The sequence below is a fragment of the Tenrec ecaudatus genome, chromosome 7, assembly GCF_050624435.1.
Source record: "Tenrec ecaudatus isolate mTenEca1 chromosome 7, mTenEca1.hap1, whole genome shotgun sequence".
Taxonomy (NCBI): domain Eukaryota; kingdom Metazoa; phylum Chordata; class Mammalia; order Afrosoricida; family Tenrecidae; genus Tenrec; species Tenrec ecaudatus.
In genome coordinates this window covers 126,859,240-126,883,472 of record NC_134536.1, presented here as the reverse complement: position 1 = coordinate 126,883,472, position 24,233 = coordinate 126,859,240, and the positions used below count along the sequence as shown (strand labels likewise).

The 24,233-nt window shown below is 46.0% G+C and overlaps 1 protein-coding gene across 1 annotated transcript in view; it reads right to left on the bottom strand.

The window, feature by feature from the left end:
- SUPT3H (SPT3 homolog, SAGA and STAGA complex component) overlaps positions 1 to 24,233 on the bottom strand; it is a 456,451-nt gene that overhangs the window by 112,081 nt on the left and 320,137 nt on the right. Inside the window, exon 7 of the mRNA XM_075555015.1 lies at positions 5,186 to 5,261. Coding sequence (XP_075411130.1) covers positions 5,186 to 5,261 — 76 coding nt within the window. The remainder of the gene's footprint in view (positions 1 to 5,185; positions 5,262 to 24,233) is intronic.

The window sequence follows — 24,233 nt, the reverse complement described above, 5'->3', positions numbered from 1 at the left end:
CACCCACGTAAATTTCTTATGACATTATTTTTTTCAGGGCACGCCTCTCATCTCTCTCCATAACTCATAGCACCACACACACATGGAACCAGGCATCGCTGGAAGCTCCAGTTAAGAATCTCTAAATGGTCACAGTGCTAAGCAGAGACTAATTTGATATAAGGTCTTCTTAGATATTACAAATTTAACTAGGGACCTGAAGGAAAAGATTGAAAGTGAAGATTTTATCAGTTCTGTAAGATAATAATCTTTTTTTTTAAATCCACCAATTATTCTTTTGACTACTTTGGTCTCACAGGTCCATAAAACACCAAACAGTAACTCAGACCAGGATGTTTTGATCCTTATAGATAAGTCTTCACAGATTCCACATACAGAAGAGTGTGCTTCAAAATAAATCACAGGAGACGTTACGCCCTGCTATCGATGCACCTTGTCAAAGCTGTCAGATGTGGCAGAATTATGATAATCCCCCTTAAAGCCATCTCCCTAAAGTCACCAATCTTCCAAATTGTCTCTGACATGCAACATTCCATCTAACTAGTAAGCTGCAGTGGCTCACACACACTTGTTCAACAGCTGTGGAATACTTCTGAGGTCCAAGCTAACAGGCAGCAATTTGGCAAGATCAATAAAATACACCTTCTTCACTTTTCCTCCGACAGATTGTTAGGAAGACAGAAACAGATCTGTGTGCGTGTGAGTGAGAGAGAGAGATGGAGACACGAGGCTTCTAACGGTTTGCTTTATAAGCGCTCCTTGCAGCATGACACACACAACAGCCAAAAGGTGGACGTGGCTCAAGTGCTTGCCAACAGATGGGTGGCTGGATGAACAACATGGGGGTCTGTGGGTGCAATGAAACCTTATCTATCCTTAAGGCTTTGAGACAGGCTACAACATGGGCAAACCTTGCAAGCACTATGCTCAGTGTAGTCAAGCAGACATGAAAGAACAGACATCACATGGCCCCACTTAGGAAATATTGAGCAGGGGCAAATGTAGAGAGACAAGAGTTTATTTGTGGGGAGGGGGAGATGGGTGATGAATAACTATGGGAAATTGTGGTGATATTTCGACAACGTCGTGTCTGTAATTAAGGCTACTGAATGGTAAACGTCAAAATGGTTAAAATGGTAAATGTTATAAATGTTTACCAATCAAAAATAATTTTTTTACATAAGTGAGGTAAATAATAGTGACTGGTATCCAGGCAGCTCTATCTACGGATGCGGAAGAATTACTTTTCTCACTCGACAGTAGGCCCTGAAAATGCAGCACAGGCCCTGGTTCCACCACGGCATCCCCGGCATCAAGTATGCTTGGCATCAGATACTCTCAATCATTATTTGTGGAAAAAAATGACTACACGAAGGAACAAAAAAATCTTTATTCGACAGGCAGGGTTAAAACTTCACTGCATTCCACAAGATGCCCAAAGGCCCCATAAAGCACTTGTTTGCCGCTATTCCAGGTATAAATCCATCGCCACCAAGTCAATTCCAACTCCTACCGACCCTGTAGGACAGGGCAGAACTGCTTCTGAGGGTTTCAGAGGAGGGAGGCTCTCGCCAACTACCTTGATTGGCAAACCCAACTATGCACTCATTGTGCCATCGGGACTTCGTTCTGAAAACAAACATCAAAAGCCAAGCCCACTGCCTCTGGGACGATTTCAACTCCTAGCCCCTCTGTACAGGGTCCCTGAGACTGTCAATCTTTGTGGGGGGTTTGGGGGCGGACAGCCTTATCTTCCTCCTGCACAGACCTTGCAGTTAAAGCTCAACACCTAACTCACAACATAGGGGATGTTACTTGCCTCCCTTGCCAATGGGGAGAGAGACTGACCATTCCACTAAGACTCTGATGGTCCCAGCAGAAAAACCAGCACAGTGTCCCTAGTCATGAGAGTTGCTTACAACAAGAGGTGAGGGGACTCTTCTCAGGAGAAAAAGTCATTAGGAAACTGACCAGCAATTTAAGTAGCCTCCTGAACCAAGACCAAAAGGGGCTAGAATCATCAGCTTCTGGGCACCCTCGTGTTTTCAGGCTGTGCTGAATTACAACAAGTTTACATAAAATCTCTGATGAAATTTAAAAGTTAATTAGTGCTTACACTTTTTATCTTTATCAACAGTGACCACAAGCAAATTTACACGCCTCTTAAGAATCCATTCTCTCACCCTGCATGCTATTTCATGGCTTCTACCTCAGCCCTTCTCATCAGCCTTTCCCTCAGTTCTCTGCGTAACATTCTATTCTGGAGAAATCCTTCAATGTCAGCATCCTCAAGAACACTGTTTTCTGATGGTATTTTTGTTGTTGCTTTTTAATGGAAAATAGCCTGCCTCTGAAAACACTGTTTTCCATGCAGCCTTCCACAGTAGGGTCTGTCTCTCCTTCCCATCTTTCTGCAGACATTTACTGTGCAGCTCCTGTTTGCCAACCCACCATAGGACCTGGAAGCACATATCTTGGTCTCCATTTCTACAAAAAGGAAACTAAAGAAGAACAAGGACACTGACAGAAAACTTCTTACTAACAAGAGATGCAGCACAGACCAGGACTTCTTAAAGCTTCCCCACTCTCCACTCCTTGTCATCTGAGAAATTTGCAACACCGGCAAGCACTGGCCGAAGCCCCTCAGATTCATTACCAGTTTGATTTTGGATTATTCTTTGGTTGCTCTGTGTTCAGAAACATTTTACTGTTGCCAAATTTTTCATCAGCCCCACATTCAGTTATGCCACCCCATATGGGGCTGCACCCACAGTTTAAGAAGCTCAGCTATCGAGAATACTTTCATAAGGAACTGTCAGCCCACAATTCTCTACCCAGCTAAACTATCATTTAAGTACAGGGATAAAATACGGATGCTTTAAACTCTTAACGGCCCTAAGGAAAAAAAAATGAGGCGGAGAGAAATTTAGAAACTCAGTATCAACTTAAAACCATTTTAAGGCAGGGATACCTCCTGAAAATTTAAGACCTGTGGCTGAAAGAATACCAGAAGCCCTGGTCGTGTAGTGGGTTCTGCACAAGACTGCTAATCCTGCAGAGAGAATATAAAAACCTCACACTGGTGGAGGACAGATAAAGAAAAGCCAACCAATCTAACAGGATGTACAAGAGGAAATAGCCAAGAGGAAAAGTACAACAAGTTTAAAATACAAAATGACAGCAGGTGTAAGTCCAAATGTATCGTAATTAAACACATATAGACTGTTGGAATTCATCAACAAAAACCCACAGAAACTTCGAGAGGAATTAAAAAGGAAATTCTAGATACCAGCTGTTAATAAAAGCCACAGAAGGAGCTGACAAAGGGTCGAAGAAAGATTGAACAAATTCTAACCAGAAAAAAACACTGGTGAATCGATATGATTGTGAGGGGAAAGAAGACTGTGGGGGAACTGACTACTCAACTTACGTAAATCCAGCCAAATGAAAGAAAGGGAAATTTGGTCAGGGTCTTCTGGTTAGCTTGCTTTCAGCCTTTACTGTTAGAGAGATGCTCCTATATACAATGTAGCAGAACCCCAATTGGTGAGTGCTGTGAGCAGGTATTTAAGAAGACACACCTGGCAGACTCACAAGACAGGTATACTGGGTTTTCAGGAAGGAGAGGAAAGCAAAGGTCCAAAGACGCTGACCAGTGTGGGAATTGTTTCTCAATCTGCTGACCTGCTAGGCTTCTAATAGCCCCAACCACAGTCCCCTGGAACACAAAATACATCTTCCCATCAAGGTTTCATGAGGAATCACCCCTGGGCACCATAAAAAACAATATTTTTAAATGACCAAATCCTTTCCCTTTAATGACAAAAAAAATAATAAGCATAACATACTATTTATACAACTGCTGTTTAGAGAAAGGAAGTATTCACATTAAACCCACTGCAGTTTATTATTGAGCTACACAGAGAAAATGAAGAGCTCCTAAAAACAAGACACAGACACCAAAAACTGCTTTTCAAAGAAAAGACCTATTTAGGGACTTTGATGGGGGATTTTGCCTCCTCTAAGACAATTAACTTTCAAAACATAAGCTGAAAAAAAAACCCCAAACAACTCAATATCACTGCGACTTTATGAACTAGAGATTTATATTTATAAAGGGCTTGAATGCCATTTTTAAACCTAAAAATTACAATACAAAACCCTCTCATTTGCTGAAATTGCCGTGAACTGAAGTGTCATTGACTTAATGCTTCACAGATGTACGATGCCAAATAGTCAGTCAGGTTAGAAAGTATATTTAGTTAGGGGGGAAAACATCTTCCACAACTTGCTTTCCTATATTTCACTGACATTTACATGGGGCACTATTTGACAAGTGTCATTTATATTTGCACTTTCAGATGTATAAATGAAGCTTTCAATTTCTTCTTCCATGTCCAGTGCGTTGTTAGGGTGACCGCATCGTGGTTTTTCGTGTAAAGGCACCATTGTTGGTGTCAGTCCGCAGACTGGGGTCATGTGCCCCTTTGTCATGCTTGTCACCGGACTTTCCATCACACTCTCTCTCTGACCTTTACCCCGAGAGCCTGACTCATCCCCGAGCCGTGGCGGTGACGGTATTTCACTGTTTATCAAGGGTCTTTCTGTACTTTGATTGCACTGCTGGGCCGTGCTGGGGAGCATTCGTTTTACCACGCGCTGCACGTGTTCCCGACACGGGCCGAGGAAGACTGCTGACACAGAATAGACACATGGAGGATTCAACTGACCCGTGCCCTTGTGATAGCATGTTTGTGCCCGGATGACAGGGACAGTTGGTTCTGCTCATTAACGCAGGGGACTCTGAAATGTCATAACTCTACTATCAGCATCCATTTGGGGCAAGTCCAATCAGCATTGCTTGTGTAAATGTGACTCAGAATTTGGAAAATAAAATGGATTTTTTTTTTGGGGGGGAGACTGAAAGCATTGTGGGTAATTACCATGACTCTCTGTGTATTACCTTATAGAGCTTCCAATGCTTTGAAGTTTGAAACGGTGGACTGGAAGAAACTCTTTTACAGGCTCTCCCTAGCAGTGCAGGAGCTGTTTCTATACCAATGAGAACCATACTTACGCCGGTCCTCCAACTGCTAAGGAACAAGAGATCTTGCTGGACGTTAGCACATCTGCAACACCTCCTCTGTTCCACCTCTAATGATCCGCACGTGAAATGCTTACTTACAGAAACTTAATTGCCGACTTTCACAAAATTCTGCATATTGCGCTGAATCCATCATTCTGGTTTGTCTTTCTGCTCTCTGAAGGGCAAGAATAAAGAGACACAATTTGACAGTAAGTAGATCATTATAAATGGCTTTCATCACTAGCCCTAGGACTGATGTCTTGTTTGTTCCTTCTCCTAAGTCCACACTTTAGTGCTACCATAAACAATGGGGTGCGTAAGTCGTGGCACAGAGCAGTGGATGCGAAGCCTGTTTCTTTTGGAAATGAAGTCTAAAACACCATTTCTGACCCTCTGTGATTGTTACTGCAGTGAAGGGGAAAACTCAAGAGCTTTGGGTCTTAGATTTTACACTTCTAACTCTTCTCACATACCATCCTTTTAAAGGAAAAGAAAAAAAAAGCCAAACAAACACGTGAAGGGAAAATAATAAATCAAATTAAAAAGTTGTTATTAACTACTATTATCCCTCTGCCTTGCAGCTGTGATTTTCCAAGGCTCAACGAAGAGTCAGCCGATAGAAGCCATGCATCTCCCCTTGTTAGAGCCGGGAGCCGGAGCTAACACAGCCATGTTGTAAATTGCAAAGAAAATAAAGGAAAAGGTAAACACAGCAGGAATGCTTTCATCTGAGTCCAGGTATGATTCAGAGTTTGGTTTGGTTCCTTCCGTGGGTGTTTTGATTCAGCACAGCAGATGTTTGCTGCCTGGTTGTCCCACAAGAGGCGGGATAATTATCATCCACCCAGAGTTTCGTGGGAAAGAATATGACCGTTTCCGCTTCCTTGGGAAGGGAAGCATTTTGCAATGAGACTGGATGGTACTTCTTGGAATGAATTTCTGGTCAGTAAAGGGGAAACATCCGAGATTTTACTACCGCCCCCACCCCCCATCCACTGACCCCCACACACATACACACACACACCAAGCTTTGGAAAAATGTTCAAGTTATATTTATCACAGTCTTTGGAAAATATAAGTGCCTCTTCTCCTAAGGCCTGTGGACATTTTTTGTATTTTTTTAATGGATATTGTTTGTTTGTTGCTGTCACCGGCTTGCGTGGATGGTTAGCTTCCACTCCAGTGATCAGTCAGGTGAATAAGTGCCACAGAACAAGAGCCCCAGAGCCGCAGAATAAGGCCAAGGGGCCAGCTCCAGCGAAGCTGAAAACGTATTAGCTCCTGGGACTCGATGGCAGTGAGGGAGTGGTTCCGCATAAGCCCACTTAGGGCCTTTTGGTTTTTTTCAGTCCTTCCTCTTTCTTTCCATCTCTCCTCCAAACTCCCTCCCACACAATCACAGTCACAGGAAGAGGTGGAGGAGGAGACTGCTGGGCCCCCCTAGGTTTTCAAGGGGCCTTTGTTGAGCCTGTGCGAGCAGATCTACTCCTTGCTGCTGTGCTGTCGGGTGCTGTCAGTCCTTCCAGCTACGAGGGTAAAACAAAGAAAGACGCGTTGCGTCTACAGTTCCAGTTCTTACATGCATCATGATATTTAAAATGAACAAATACACTTACACATGCCGCTGCCATCCGTGGATGGCCGCACAGGAGTTTCCTCCGTCAGCAACACACCCATCTTAGTCTTACTGGGATACTTCCCAAAGAAGTTCCTATGCACACAGCGGCTTCAGAGGGGTGATATGTTGGGCCGCTTACATGCAAGCCACTCAGGTTAAGGCGATCTCTTAGGGATTCCCCAGCGGTCATCTTGATCGGTTTTCTTGAAGGACACGGGTCAATCATGGAGGCCAGGGGAGTCATGCCCAGGAATCCCCCTCTGCCCCCACCCCATAATGACGACATACTCATTCTTCCAGGGCTCTCCGATGAGACCTGTATTGGGAAACCTTACCCTGCCCATCTTCCAACCCGGATCCTCACCCTTCAGACTTCACTTTGCTCCCCAAATCCACAGAGTCCTTCCCAGGAACAAGGTCTGAGCCCCTTCCTCAAAGGCGCCAACCTCGTTCTGGCTACGTGTCAATCAGAGCACAGGACTGGGGGCAAGATTTGGAGAGATGGAAACAACAGCCATACCTCAGAGTAGTTTTGTTTAGTAAAAGGTTTCTATGACTTTTCAGGGGTACTTTGTGTATGTGTATGTGCATGTAAATATAAACATATACACATGCGTGTCCTTCTGTGTACGTGCCAGAGAAACAATTCCCGACAAGTAGATGGATATAATGGAATGAACTTTTACATACCTCAAGTACTTTTTAACACCCATGAATATTTGGTTTATTTTGATCATTTTTAACACATCTGGCATGCTACGCAATAAATGTTTGCTGCTGGAAAGTCGGAAGAATAGGTAAGTTTTGTTATACGTTTTGAACATATTAAAGGCAGTTACCAATAAAAACTCTTTGTTGTCTTTGCGTCAATGCCCATTCACAGTGACCCCACGCAACAGAGCAGAACGAACTGCTCCACGGGGTTGCCATTTCTGTCCTCTTTACAGGGACTGACTGCCGCACTTTGCTCCGACGGCGCCGCCTGTGGGTTTGAACTGCTGACCTTTCAGTTAGCAGCTGAGAGCTTAGCCAGTGCATCGCTCTTTAATTACAAAGAGGTTTACGTAAAAATACCAAACTGTGTGATTTTATCCGTGTGTGTCCACATGCAAACACACACCGAGAGGAACACACACTTGATTATACAGCAGGAGCCTCTCAGGTGTGGACTTCCGGCTCCTAGAAAAGCCTCTGAGCCACCTCGAAGCAATAAACTTCTGAATAAATAGACGCTGTGATTCCATCCGCTGAAATGACCGTGTCAGAACAGCACACCTTCAGTTATCCAGGCATGCGAATGGGTCTTCTCTGTCCCCCCAGTTAGGCGGTCTCCTCCACCCAGCATGCCCCAGAGCAGAACGGACTGTGGGCAAGACAGGAGGTTCCTAAAGGGATCCCTAACGCTAACCTGTTCTATCAATTTAGACCACAAACACTTGCTTGTGCACAATTGCTGGGCCCATTATTTTATCTGCCGTGTTTCTGGAAATGAAAGCTATGGAAAGTTACCCAAGAGGTTAAAGTTTCCAGGTTTGTCAACTTTACGTGAGGTGCTGAGCTGGTTGGAAGATTCTGAACTGCTGAGCCAATGGTCTGTCTCTATGTCAAAGTTACTCAGAAGCATTGTCAGGACTTTTCAAGTATTACAGCGAGATTCATGCATTTTGGACCCCCTTTTGTGGCGCCTATTTCTCTTGACAAAGAATCTTAGTTTGCCATTCCTTCACCAGTTGAGCAGTGACCTATGACCTGAGGAGCATCACATAGCTGACCTTTGTATATGCATGGAAGGCCACTTACCGAATGCCTTGCCCACCCAGACACGCAGCGATAAGTGGCTGATTCAGGGAGCTATGGGCAGCCTACAATCGTGGTATATTAGAGTTAGTGGGCAGCTTGCAGTTTGTCTTGTTCAATGCCCCCATCTTTTCAGCATAAGAAAGCCGAGATTCAGAGAGAAGTGATTTTGCCAAATGTGACCAAGCTAGCAGCAAGGTACTCCCAAATCCCAAACCAGCCTCCTTTCATTATAAAAAGCTCTCCAACTTGTGGTACTTTTTAAATCAAACTTTCTTCTTGAGGATCCTCTAAATTCCTGGACACAATGTTACCAAAAAAAAAAAAAAAGCATCGCATAACCACTATAATTAAAAATTAAGTGCTCTTGAGATAAATGAGGGAGAAAGACGAGACTTTCTACTCCTGTGAAGAGGTACAGTCTTGGAAACCTACAGTGTACGTCTGTGCCGACCTACGGGGTTGCTAGGAGTCAGTGCTGACTCCATGGCTGTGGGGCTGACTGGGTAAGATCCTGGGCAGTGAGACGGTACGGCCTGAGACTGATCTCATTCGGAGTTACAGACCATGTCTCGTTGATGGAGATACTGCGAACACACCCAGAGGTGTAGACACACTGATTTCCCCCGGCCCTCCAGATGCCCGGCCAGGTTGAAGACGCCCAGCCTCCGGCTGGTGTCCACTCACCAGTTTCTCATCCCTTTATCTTGGTGTTACACAAAAAGACGATCGTTTTCTTCAGTGGCATGACGTGACTCGGTCAGGAAGCACTGGGACTACTAATAATGTCCCGGGTGCCACATGAGACAGTGTCTGCATGCTCTTCACTGCACGGTAAAGTGAACTCAGATGGTTCAATTAACAAGGCTTGAAAATGACTCAGATATGTTCAAAATGCAGAATTTTGTTTAGCCCTCCCTTTTACCCAAGACTTGTTTTCAAAAGCATTAGAAAGAGGCAAGGGCTTGTCTTATAAAAATTCCAATCCTCCAGCATATTACCTCCTTTCCTGAAGGAGGTGTGACTCGTGGATTATGCATTCTGTTAAAATAGCAACTGTGTTTCATTTCTATAGTCTCAGTGCTTGGTCAATTCTAGGTTGGATTTACTTAGGTTTCACTATTGACTAGCAAACATGGATGGACGGATGGATGGATGGATGGATGGATGCAAGAGGAATGCAATTGAACCCTTGACTGGCTGATCCAAGACCAGGAATAAGTAAGATTTGTAATCAAACTTTATGAATGAAACAGAGGGCCCAGCTTTCAAGCCAATGCTATTGTTAACTGCTATCAAGTTAGCCTCCTCCACAGGGGACCCCACATGCAACAGAAAGAAATGCTGCCGCATCCTGCCCCTGCCCAGGACTGGTGGGCATCCAGAGGGCTCTCACTCACTGACCTCTGGACGTCGATGGCCAGGGCTTTCTCCCGAGACTGTCTTCGTCTGAAAGTTCTGCTGAAACCTGTACCACATCATGACGACATGGAAGCCTCCACTGACAGACAGGTGGCGACTGGGCATGAAACACCCTGGCCAGGAATTCAATCCAGGAGAGGCAAAAATTCTACCACTGAACGAATAATGCCCAAAGACCCATACCTCATTGAAACACTGCCCACTTACGAAATCAGTTAGGTAGGCTCTACTCCCTGCTGCTGTGCCCTATTCAGACCACCCATTCCCATCCTACTTAAGTGCACCCACACCCACACCCAAACTCAACCCACTGCCAGCAAATGGATTTCAACTCATATAGGGTTTCTGAGGCTAAAAGTCTTTATGGGAGCAGACAGCCTCACCTCTCTCCTACAGAGCAGCTGGGGGGTTCGAACCATCAACCCTATGGTTAGCAGCCCAACAATGACCAGTCAGAATAAGTAGGGCTGTTTCTACACCTGTTCTAGTAAGAAACATCCAGAGGGAGCTGCCAGGGGAAAAGAACCACAAGCCCAGTCAGAAGAGCAATGCCCACAGTTACACGTGGGAATCGACTTCAAGGCAAGGACAACAAGCTCCTTTACCAGGAGCAGCTCAATGTATACAGGTATCTTCGTATCCACTGAAAAACCTCATTCGATCTTCACAGTCATTGGGAGAGAGCCTTAATAGCTCCATTTTACTGGGGAGGACACAGAGGCTTACAGAAGTGCAATAACGTCCAAAGCAAACAGGTAACACCAGGTGTCACACGTGGGTCCTTCGTGACCTCTCTGAGGTTACTACACACAGACTGTCGCAAAGAAAGAACTACTAAGCTATCGCCCCATAATCATGTTTGTTCTCCTTGTACGTTCTTGCTTCTTCTGGAGCAACTAACACCATACAAATTGAGTTTTCAAAAAGCCACTTGGAAAGGGAGTTGAAAATTCATCTGAGCCTACCACATGCATAGAAGAAGAGAGGATCCAGAAAATGCTAACTCTGAAATAAAAAATCACAGAATGATCATAGAGGGGTGAACACAGCTTCGGTTCACGCTGAACTTTGGTTCTCGGACTGAACAATGCTCTCTGACCTCCGGGTGCCACGTGAATGAGGGGTCCTCACTGGATTAGTCAGGTCTTGGATCTGCATGTCCAGCTCCACCGCTGCCTGATCTGCCCATTCCTCCCACCCCCTGGCTGCTTCTGGTGTCAAGAGGAGCGCTTTCAAATGCGCCACACTATCTAACGCACAGTCCATTTCCAGTAACTGAACCTCACTGGCAGGCAAAACAATTCGACTGCAGGAGCATGCCTGGAAAATTGACTTTTGAAAATATCACTCCTGAAACGCTCCAAACTATTTAAAAAATTCATCTGGACTAGCTTTCTAAAAAGGCGAGAAGAAAGTCAACTTGCTACTAGTACTTGTCTCATGCTAAGAAGTTAGTTTTTCGGGTTAATGTATGGCAAATTCAGAAAGCAGAATTCCACGTCCAGCGTACTCATCGCCTGGCTCTTACGTCCTTGAAAACCAGGAAGCAAATCTCCCTACAAATACAGTGCCGTGCACAATCTGTTTGTTCAGCTCCTTGAACACACCAGCCTCTGGGTAGATGACATTTAAAGGGAGTTTTCAGTGAAACATTTGGACTTGGAGAGGCATTAGCTGAAGCTGCTCACGGTTTGGAAACGCTGTCAGCAGCGACACTCCCCATGTGGCCCTGCCCTGTGGCTTTTTAAGGCCTGAGGCTGGCTTACTTATACAGCGTTCCGTGGCATAGACGCTCTGCCCACGCTTTCACTGTGGCCCGCCAAGGGCTGCACAGGCTATGTGCTGGCATGGCTCTTGGCAGCGGCTCAGGACATCGGGCATTTATCTTGCTTCAGGAACCCAGACTCACAGAACATAACTTTTAAATCAAGATGAAAGATTATCTGCTCTCACTTCTACCTCGGGTTCTTAAGAGGTCTTATTTTGATTCCTCTTGGAAGTCTGACCATTGACATGCAAAGCCCTTTCAGCACAGGGAAGGCAACATGCCTGTGTGTAACCCACCCACGCTCTTATGTGGGCAAAGGATACGGAATATACCAGGAATGGACAGAAGGGAGAGCAAAGCACCAGGAGAGACTTTATCTCGCCGAGCGTGGACATGTCCTTTGGAGAAGGACATATATTTGGCAAAATAGAAGGTCGGCCAAAACGAGGTTGACCCTCCACAGACGGGCTGACCCAACGCTGCAACAAAGTCTCCAACATGGAAGCGAGTGTGCCCATGGCACCCGATCAGACAATACGTCGTTGTTTCATTATACAGACGGGTCAGTGTGAGTCAGAATTGGCTTGGTCGCATCTAACAACACCTCATGTGAGTTGGAACCGGTTGGTGAACAAGAAAATCAAATGGAGTGGTTGGTGGCAGCATCCAACATTGTGCCCCATGTGAACTGTGTAATGTTTATGATGGTCATGCATGAGTACTGTGGACTAGGTACAATCTGGATAACATCAATCACGAATCACACTAAGTGATGGCCAAGGTGCCACAATTTTTGGGAAACTGGAGCCCTGGTCGGTAGTGGGTTACACATTGGGCTGCTAGCCACAAGTTCAGCAGTTCAAAACCCCAGCTGCTCCACAGGAGAAAGATGAGGCTTTCTATTCCCCTAAAGGGGTTGTGGCCCACAGGTTAAGAATCACCATTGTAGAGAATTAGTCTTCAAAACCCACTGGGGCAGTTTTACCCTGTCCCATACAGTTGCTGAGTCAGTATTGACTTGCTGACAGTGAGTTTGTTTTTTATTTTTATTTGAAAAATATTCATTGACAGATTAATAAACCCCACAGAAAGCTGAAAGGTCGGAACCCATATCCCCGACATGATAAGAAAATTATATGCTCCAAGTGTATAGGGCTTATTTACCTGGATAATCGCAGGTATGACTTGGTCCTTTAGTAAGTTCTCATTCTGCTTGCTGGGTAGTTTGTAATTAAGTAGATTCTCTTAAACAAAGGCCAAGTAGCACTCTCAAAATGCCTGTGGGATTTCTCTTTCTGTTCCACACACCTATCTTGGTCATCATCTTAATTTGGGAATACCTGGAACTGATTCCTGACCAGGTCCTCCTCTCCCAAGCCATTCTGGCTGTAATTCCAATTCCAATTAAATAACAACATATAACAAGGCTTTGGAACATAGAGAGGCCCCTGTCGTCCCACACCACTTTCAGTCCTTAGTCTCATGAACATACATCTGAAAATCCACTGCCGTTGAGTTCATTCCAACTCATTACAACCCTAAGGGTTTCTGAGACTGTCCATCTTGACGGAAACTGCCAGCCTCATCTTTCTATTCAGAGTAGCTGGAGGGGTTGAACTGCCGATCTCGTAATTAGCAGCCCAGTGCTTACCCCACAAGGCCACCAGGGCTCCTTCACAAATAACCGGTACCATCAAAGGGAAGCTCAAGTCCCTTGATTCCAAACGTGGTCACCGCCTGACCCGCTCACATGGTGCTCACTCCCTGCTAACCAGTATTCCTTCAGTCAAGTCACTCTGTCACACCCGCCAGGTTTTGTTGTCCTCTGCTCAACCCTACCTGCCAAATTGCTGACCATCCTCTTCTAACCCCTGACAATTAAACTTCCCACCACCCTCTTTTTACCTGCCAGGGCCCAGTGTAGTTCCTATCTCCTCCAAGAAGTACCCTCGCCCCACTGAAAAACTCAGTGCACATTGATTTCTCCCTCTAAAAGAGAGGTGTCCTAGGGACCCTGCAGCACGCTGGCTAAGTTCTTGGCTGTGACTCAAAGGTTGGTGGTTCGAGACCACCAGGACCTCTGCAGGGGAAAAGATCAGGCAATCTGCTCCCATCAATATCATGAGGGAGTTCTGCTCTGTCCGACAGTACATGGTCACTCTGTGGGAAACCCCAATGGAGACCTGTATGCCTCTGCACTTTTCCATAAGGACTTACTTGGCCTCCCCTCAAAGACAGTAAATGCTGCGGGAAAGGTATTATGAGGGCAAAGGGAAGTTGTGAACTAGAATATGTATAGCGTCATCTCATTTACACACACACACACACACACACACACACACACACGAAAGTAAGCCTGGAAACATACATGAAAGAGCTTCTAAAAATCCATGGAAAAATTCCCTTACCCTTTAATTCTACCTCCCCAGGATCTTTGTGAAGCCCCCGCTATAAGAGGGCAGGAAGTCATTAAATGTCCATAAACATCAAAGTCAGCAAAGCATTAAATTACCCCATAGGCAGATAGTAACAGCGAAACAGCCTGGGTCAGGGTATATGGTCTCAGCTAAAAAGGGCCCAGAAAGGAGAATATTCTCAGGTCACCCCAGAATCCTGAGTCATGAGATCTGAAGTCCATTTAAGCTTGGCCCAGAATTGTCTTTGAATTAGATGATGACGTAAAAACACAGCCCCCCTTCCATGTCACAGCCTGGAAATCGAAGGTTTCCACTGGTGCCGTCTGCTCTCCCGCTGCGGCTCTCCCATGTGTTCGGGGTATTACGGCTGCATCACCAAACTCGTGGGATGTTTTCTAGAGGAACAGCTTCTGCTAGACCCTAGCAGAACGTTCAAGGGATTCAAAAGAAGATTTGTGATGAAGATACAGTAATTCTTGAAAAACAAAGGGCATTCGGCAGCCCCAAACCAAATGCACGGCCATCATGTCAATTCTGATTCATATGCCCTGATGACACAGAGCAGAACTTCTTGTACGGGTGTCTGAGGCTGTAATTTTCTCGTGAGGAATGGCTGGTGGTCTCCAAGGGCTGACATTCCACTTAGCAGCCCGACTCTTATCCCACACAATCACCTTGAAAGTCTCCGAATGTTACATATAGAGCTTCCATACTGGGACATGATGGAAAACAAGAATTTAAACATAGCGAATCTTTCTGTTAGTATCCTATGATCTAAATATATTAGTTATAATATTTCCTTTTGTTTTTTAAAATATCTGGAATGGGCATGAATTGATTACATAATAAAAAATACTTGTACTGGTATTTCAAATGAAAATAGACCACGAAAGGTGATTTGCTGTCCATTGGCGTTTTTTGACGTCGATTTACTACATTAGTAGTGGGAACAAATTGTACACAAGTAAAGAATTCCTCCTCTGGGATAAAACATGTGCTTTTGGAGAAAAGATCGGGTTTTTTTCAAGGATCAAGTACCATACAACTCCGCTCCATGTTCAGCTGGAAATCCACATGTTTAGTGTTAGACCAATTTTTATTAGTGTTTTCCTAAAGTTGTAAACATGCTCCGGAATAAGTAAATTGGCAAATACTATTTTAAAAACTATTTGCGTTTCTGTCCAAACTTGTTCATGTAAAGTAGTAGTACAAGATTGATCCCTGTTTTATTTCCCTGAGTGAGGATGCTGTAAGCATTTTCTGTGGTTTTTGTTTGGCTGGATATCAAAAAGTGAACATGCTAAGTTAATATGTATAAGTTCATAAAGTCGTCTGTACAACATCCTTAACAATTCTCATAGGTTTATGCCACACCCAGATCAGATGAGCCTGCAGGGCGGTATGGCCTCGCCCAGCACTTCTCAACCTGTGGGTCGTGACCCCTTTGGGAGCCGAACAACCCTTTCACAGGGGTCGCTCGATTCATTCCAGTAGCAAAATGACAGTGATGAAGTAGCAAAGAAAATAATGTTATGGTTGGGGGGGTCCCCACCACATGAGGAACTGCATGAGTGTTGCGGCACTGGGAAGGTTGAGAGCCATGGTCTAGGCAAACACAGAAGGACCCAGGTAAAATGGCTGGGCTGCCGACTGCAAGGTTGGAGGTCATTGCCCACGGAGGTGCCTCAGAAGAGAGGTCTGCAGAACTCGCTTCCAGGAAAATCCATCCTCGAAATCCCTATGGGTACAGTCCTACTGGGACACAAATGGTTTGAGTGACCGCCATGCCATCTGGTTGTGGTCGTTTGAGTTTCGGATACCATTTTAAAACAATGCATATAAAATATCCCTATGTACATAAAACCATTACTGCATAAAACAGCGTATGCGTCCCCCACCTTTGGAGTTAGAACTGGAGAGCTTTTCATTTTGTTTTAGCCCAGATCCAGGACTTAAGCAGCCAAACATGCACACTCAAGGGAGCCTGGCTGCACTTACTGTCTGAATGTTTGGCACCTTTAAGACAGCATCCTGGGAAGAGGGCGTCTGCCAGTGGCCCCGGACTCTGTCTTCCTCAGGGGGCGAGCTCTAAACAGAGCAGGGGAGGCTCCTGCCCTGCAGATTCCTTTGCTGCTACTATTATTCAGTAAGAGTCCTTCCACATGTGAAGATAAAATTGTATCTTAGTTTATCAATCATATCCCTTTAAGCGAGTCCTGTTAGCTTTATCTTTAAATGAGCCTCCCTCCTTTCATCTTTCCTGCCTCTTTCTCCTCCTCCTGCCTTTTTATTACGTGCTGGGCAAAGGTTTATGGAGTGAATCCGTTTTCCGTCCAACGATTCATACACATTTTGTTTCAACTCATTGACTGCAATCCCCACAGTGGGCTGTCATTTACTCCACGTCTTCCCCGCGTTTTCCTTCTCCAATGCTCCTCCTGTGCTAACCCTTCTGAACTCTGTCCTTGAGAACTCGCTGTCCGTCTGTTCTCAAAAGTATGATGATTCCAGTGTGTGTTTACCTGACGAGTGTTACTGCCCCCTTTACAGATCCAACTATTGTTTGACTGAAAACAGACACAGTGAGTTCATGTCCAGATGTGCACAGTGACCAAAGGCCATAGTCCCTGGGGGTTCCATCCATCGCTAATAAATAATCTAGAATGAGCTTCTTTCCAAGCCCTTCTCCACCACTACGTGTTAGGCTGCTCACAGCAAGGTCAGCAGTGCGAAACCACCATCCACTTCTTGGGAGAAAGGAGGCCTTCTGTCCAGTAATGAGCCACAGTCTCCGAAACCTACAGGGGCAGCAGTTCGACCCTGTGTGACAGGGTGGCGGAGTCAGCACGGGCTGGGTGGTGGTGAGTCTGCACTTCCTTCGCTGCATTACTACAAGTCCCAGAAAGCCCTGCCCGCCCCCACTCTTGTTCCTCTCACGCTCCCTTTCCAACAGGCGATTCCGCACACAACAGTCAGCGTCAGCTCTTAAAAGGTGAACACTGGACCATGCCATTTATTTCCCCTGCTGAGTTGGAATCAACTCAATGGGACCTGCCCCTGCTCCCCCCTACCCCCAGCACAGTTTTTCCACCTTGATATCATCTTGGGCCAAATAACTCTCTGTTGTAAGGACACTGCTCTGCACGGTGGGAAGTCCTGCAGCATCCCTGGCTTTTACCCAGTATGAGGTTAATAGCAGCCAAGACCACTCCCTGGGTGGTGAAAACCCAGCTGTCTCGATAGGTCTGCCCAATGTCCCCTGTGAAGGGAAGGCGGTGAACAGGGGAGGACGCAGTACTAAGTAGCCATCCAGGTGCCAGGGGAGCCCTCTGTGTGATCTCTTCTCATCCTTTCAATAATCTCAACTAGATGGCATGCCCATTGTAGAGAGGCGCCTGAGCTACCTTAGGCAACGTGTCCAAGGCTGCTAAGCAAGGAAACCGAGCTGCAGTGCGCAATCAGGCCTGCCTTCCTCCAGAGTCTGTGGTCTATGTGTGGATGCACATTTCAAATACATGCAAAAATGTATTCAAGAGATGTGCTTCAATTCCAATCCTGCAGGTGGATGCATGTGCAGTACTGATCATCTCTGAGACCTTATGGACTCCTCCTGAGGGAAACCGGGAAGGGCAGAGACGATGCTTTCAGAGACGAGGGAAGGGAATGTAGCGCCCGTCCTCTCACATCCCCTCTCTTCTTCAAGGCACTGTCATGGAAGACATCAGAGTTCATGGGACAGGCTTTGGCAATCACTGCGCTGGGCCATGCTGCCCGCCTGTCAAGGACCAGACACGGTGCCAGGACCTGGCATCGAAACAACGGTCGGTTCACATAGGAGACTCACGGGACAACCAGTAGGCTGAAGGAACCACTGATGCTCACACATGGGTCTGCACGACCTCTTAAAGATGTAAATGAAACCAGTCGTGTCATTCAGAAAACCTTTCCTGGTCCCAGCATCACCACAGGCTTATTCTTAGCCCTTGGGGAAGAGTAAGCCTACACCACTGACCATTACGGGCCAGGCCTCCTGAGTCCATGCAGTGGGACCAGCCTCTCCTCTGATCAAGTCCCAGCCCCGCCCGAAAGCTCTCGGGTGGCTGCCTATGTCGGGTGCAGCTGAGACGAGTGGCTCAATGATTGATTAGCACACCCAGCCTTAACTAGCTCTGGGTTCGGTTATTCGTTTTAATGCATTTTAAAAAGTAAAACTGTTCACAGGATGACCCTTTGATATTCTCACCCAGAAGGGCAGTGATGATTCTAGTATTCATGTAGGAATTTTCCATTGAAGAAGACGGCTGTTCACAAATCCTGAAAAAAAGTGAGGCTATTTAAAGAAACCCTACCGAGACTTGTGTAACAGTCAATCTGCACCACAGACTTTCCTAAGGCCGAGAAGAAAGAGGAGACTATACAAAGAGGAGTCATGAAGCCTATGACATTACAACCCCGTGCTGATATGACATCACCGCAGGGACAATTCTCATGACATAGCTTATGAAGGGGGGGGGTGAGCTTTTACAACTGGACACCATCTGAGTTCAGATTAGAAACAAAGCAGCCCCAATGCCATTGTTTACCCCTCAGCAGAAAGCTCTTCATCTGCAAAGCTGACTCTCCTTTGCTCATAATTAGCTGGCTTGTTTCCGTGACTCAGAGAACGCCTTCATCAATAGCCGTCTTCCTGGGAGCCAGGGCTGGCGGGAAGCATGAGTTGACACAGAACAAAAGCCCCCATGACTTTCAGAGTTCCCCAGGGTTAGTCACTGCGGAGAAGCAGAGAGAGCGCCAGACTGGACCAAAGCCGTCTGCCATGAGAACACAGGAAGATCCCGGCAGTCAAACGGTGTCGGTTCCCAATATTACAGATGAACCGTCCTCAACACCCAACGGGAGGAAGCAGACATGTCTGCCCTGTCAGAAAACGCATGCCGAGGTCCCACGAAGAGACAGAAGCTGTCTTGAAACACTTGGGGGTCCGAAACCTCGGAACGACCCAGTGAGCCCTGCGGGGAGCGCATCTCCTGAGGAACTCAGCTGAACTCGGGCCCATGGAGGTGTTCCCAGTGGCCTGAGCTCGAGGCTGCCTCCAAGCTCCAGAGGAGGAGGACCAGCCAAAGCCCCTAGGGTCAATGCAAAACCTGTCATTATGGTTCTGAAACAGAATGGTTTCTCTTAGGATATTTGAAGATGGAATTGCCATTCTCTTAGATGTCAGTGCCCAAATTTTAATCAGCCTTCACTCCTGAGTAAATGCATTCTAGCTGTTGTTTGATTGAATGTCAGTGGCCATTAGGCCCAGTTCTTAAGCAGGGAGGCTTACGGGAGGCATGCCTCAGAGGGCGTGGAGCGGATTACAGAGATGAAGAAAGGAGGATTGTTTTAGCAACGTGGTGGTGCGAGACAGGGTTTCATCTCAAACAAACCAACCACAAGCGCTTTAGAGGAGTGAAGGGTCATGCTGGCAGCGAGGGGCAGGGAAGATCAAGGGTGGTGGCATGGGTGAGTCGAGGAGGACGCGCCATGGCAGAGAACCCAGCCTCTTTGCTTTCCCAGGTAGCCTCTTAGTTGATCCTTTCAACAACCGTGCGCAGCAGGGCCACCGGCCATTCCGACCATCTCCATTTTATAAATGAAGAAACGTGAGGCTCACTGGACTTGCTTTTAGTTTTTAATCTTGAAATAATTTCAGATGTATAGAAAACAGGACAAAAAACAGTCCCGCCGGCTCCTGTCTGTTTTACCCAGCCCCGCTGCCCGGCAAATGTCATCACTTCTAACCCCAGAAGCTAAACAGGTTTAAGTCATTTTAGTAGTTGGATGAGAGTCTCTGTTTTTTAATCAAAGTATGACACGACTGCTAGAAAGATCTACAAGTCAGAGTGCAAAGCCGTGCTCTTTCTCCTCTAGCACCGATTCCTGTAACTGAGCTTGTGCCAGCTGCCCAGTGCAATCTGACTCATGGCAAGCCCACGTGTGTCTGGGTAGAACTGGCTCCCTAGGGTTTTGCTCTAGATTGACAACTAAACCTGGTGGCACTGTTTTTGTTTTTTCTAAATCATCAAGCCTTCCTTCGGAGGCACTTCTGTGTAGACTTGACGTTCCATTTAGGCTAGCAGTCAAGTGCGTGCACTGCTGGTGGTCATTAGGGTAGCAGGTGAGTGTGCTCACTGTTGGTTGGTCAGACCCAAACACCTGACACTCAAGCTCACTACCATTGAGCTGAAACTCTTGTGGGTACAGAAGGCCTTAAAGGCTTTCTCCCACAGAGCAGCTGGTGGTTTTGAACTGCTGACCTTGGGGTTAGCAGCCCAATGCGTCACCACTTCACCACCAGGGCACTACCAAGAGAGTTCATAATAAAACTTTCTTAGATAGAAAATGTTCTATAGGATCAAATAAAATCCACTGGGCATTACTACTTCTATGCACAAATCTGTAATACTTGTCACAAACTATTCTACCTGAAATGTTCATTGTGGTTTGATTAGAAAAGCAAAAGATGGAGGTAACCTTTATAGAACTGCAAGCCCTAAAACTTAAGCTAAGGCCACTTTTAATAAGACCTAGAAATAAAATTCTAAACATAAAGAAGCTGACCAATAAAATGAGTGGAAAACATTATTCAATTATTTTCCATAGTACCTTCTAAAGATGCAGACTAGATTTTTCTGAGAAATCTTATCCATGACAATCTATGGCATTTTCCCAGAAACTCGCTCATTTATGTAGGCGATCAATCCTTTGTTTCTGGTTCTAAGTAGACTTTTCTTCGTATGCTTGGCCATAGAAATTAGCAGTAGTATGTATTTTAGAGAGAGGAATTTTATGAATGACGGTGACCAGTTTGAAATGTGCATGTGCTGGTCATCGATCCAGGTACAGTTGAGAAATGTGAGGCTCGGAAACACGAAGCAGCTTGACCAGGGCCAGCACTTTGGACACGAGTATGAACTGCAACTGGAGCACCCCCTCTGTCTGACCTCAGCACCCAGGAACTGCTTACAAGACCACACAGCTCCACGCAAATATTCGGAAGAAGACAGCTAACTGCAAATTGCTTAGTAATAGATGTTTTAAAAATGATCGTTCTACAATACTTTGTAATCTTTTGTGATACCACCTGTGATCAGAAAGTGATGCTCAGGGGATAGACACATTAAAGACACATCGGTAACTGAAAAAGCGTTGCCGCAAAAGGGTACTAGTCTCTACTGAACAAAAACCATAAAATGTAAAGCTATTGTCTCTTGACATAGCCTTCACCTATCCAGGTCTGTATATTTCCCTACATTTCCACCTCTAATTGTTCCCAGAACAGTTCTGTGTGCTTCGATTTACGCCAGGCCAGAACAGCTGTTTGGGCATCCTTAAAGGGGCTCAAATGTTTTTTGAATTTCAGTAACAAAAAAGAAGTCTGAAGGGACAAGACCAGGGTTATAGGGCGAGTTAAACCACACACTCACACATCCACGTGGACAATTTCTTTTTACTTATCTTTGAATCATTTTCCTGGGGGCTCATAAGCATTGTACGAGCCCACACGGACAATTTCTTTTGCCCTTTATATTTCCAGGAACCTAGGTGTGTGTGTAGGATCTGATGGTGCAGTGAGTTACGTTTGTCTGCAAACGGCAAGGTCAGCCGTTTGAAACGTGAATGGGGAAAGACTACATGAATGGGGAAAGACGAGGCTTTCTGCTGCTATGAGGAGTGGCCATCTCGGGACCCACAGGGCCAGTTCTACTCTCCCCACAGGGTCACTCTGAGCCAGCATCAACTCCACGGCAGTGGGTTTGAGTTTTGTTTAAGGTGCATGTGCAAGGAGATATACACAACCGGAGAGAGGGGCACATGGGGACTTTAGTCTATAGGGTTCAAGCAGGAGCTCAAGGTTGTGACTAAAATGTCATCTCACCTGCCTGAGGAAGTAGCAGGCAGAAGGCTGCCCAGGGCAGGAGTAGGGTAAGTATGAAGGTGGGATGAGGAGGGCTTCGTGGCTCGGTCTGAGCAGGCCAATAACCCTGATGATCTCTGAGGCAATAGATTCATAATCAGATTCCCCACATGTTGCGGATGGATGCAAGACAAAACAAGACCAACCACAGGCGGCATGGAAATGAACATCACAAATCCTCACAAAGAAATGATGCCAAACGTACACACGAAGCATCTTCATAGCACAGAAGCAATATTCTTAAGCATTCCTGCGTATTGGAGCATTCCTGGAACAACAGACACGCCGGTTTGATCTAAACACAACTTCTAACAGTCCTGCTGCACCACCACGATCAGGTATCCGAGAAGGAAATAAAGCATGCCCTGCCACCCTGCATGCCCTCCTTTGCACGGTGCTCTTTAAAGAAGACAGAAAAACACACAGCCCAGATGGATCCTTGTTTCTAAAGATGAGTACTGCAATTTCTTAAGTGGCAGGATGGATATTTTGATTAACAAACAAACAGAAATCTTAACTCAATTCCTTTCCTCTGGACTAATAAATATTGAGTGATTCCTATTGCCTTTTGATGTCAGTGGACCCCTGGTAGCATAGTGGTTATGCTTTGGGCTGGGATCCACATGGTCAGGAGTTCAAAACCACCAAGAGTTCTGTGGGAGAAAGACAGGGCTTTCTACTCCCGTCAACAGCTACAGTCTCAGAAACCCACAGGTGTCACTATGAGTCAGCATCAACTTGATGGCAGTGAGTTTGGTTTTGGTTTTTTGATGTAACTTTTGATGAAAAACTCTTTGAATTAGGTTGTGTCTTAGGCTGAAACACAGGAAAACATTCACCCCAGTCCTGTGGGTATGATTATTCCTTGGAAATCCTAACCCCATGGCCAACTTTTCCTTGAGGAGTGGAGACTTGGTCTGTTAATTATCTGAGGACGAAAAAGCAATGTTCTAGGCCAGGAGTGGGGCTCATCTGGCCCATGGGCCTGAAAAATCATCCACAGCCGGTATCATCACACGCCTTGCCCAGGAGAAGCGGGTCTATCCAACACATTAGGGGTGAGTTAATTAAATGTTGGACCTATAGCAGCTAATTTCTACACTGATAATCTTGAATGAGCAGAGAATGAGGCTATAAATATCTCAATAGCCCTTGGCAGTAAAAAGGCTCTCACCCCCCCCCCCCATCCCTGCTTGAGGCAAAAGGCTTAGACTGGACTTGAGGGGCTTAGGGGTGAGCGGTGAGAGGCCAGAGGGAAATGCCCCATGGGGAGGATGAGGCAACACACAGCTTCTTGGACATGAAAAGACAATGAGCCTGGAGTGACCTGCCACCACAGGGTCGCACAGAGTAGTCTGTTGTGTAACTTGAGAGTTCATTTCACCGGAAAAACGTAAAAGTCAATAAATTGTCTGAGAGGAACCTGGATTCCTCCTAGCATCAGGCAGACTGGGATCTACCCACGACCGAACAGAGGGGCGCGAACACGAGCTACCCACTCACCTGTTAAACGAGGATGATTTTTACAGTAGACTGGGTCTGACCTTCCACGTGTCTCACTTTCTAGAAGTCTATTCTAAAGCTTAGCAACGCTAAGCAACAGGCTTATTCACAGGGTTTACTAGTTAAGATTATCTTTTGGCTACAGGCAATCGAACCCCAAATTATCGCTTTAAATACGGCAGATGTTTCTTTTTCCCCCTAGCATAAATGGATTCTGGTGGTCAGTCATTCAAGCTCAGCACAGTCATTCTCGAGGTCACGGGACTCAGCCTCTGCTTAGCATCTGCTCCGGCACTTTCAGACTGCAAGGGACTCAGAACGCCTTCTCCAGCCCAGCCAGCGCGTCGCCAAGCAGCACTCCGGCATCCGAAGGGAAGAAAAGGGGACACCTCTCCCACCGAGTAGGAAGTGCCAAAGACTATTTGGGTTATAATTTTCATCTGTCTACACCTGGCTGTGAGGAAAAGAGAAATGTGGTGTTTTGCCTGGTTGGCTATCAACCCAGCTACAAACCCGCTTCCTGACAAAGGAGAGAGAGAGGGGATGTGGGAGGCAGGAGGCCGTGTCTTCCACGGTGGCATGCCTGACGGAGGGGTAAAAGTCATGACGCTGAGGCGACCTAGCTTATTGGACTTGATGAGCTTAGGATCCCTTCCCAGCAC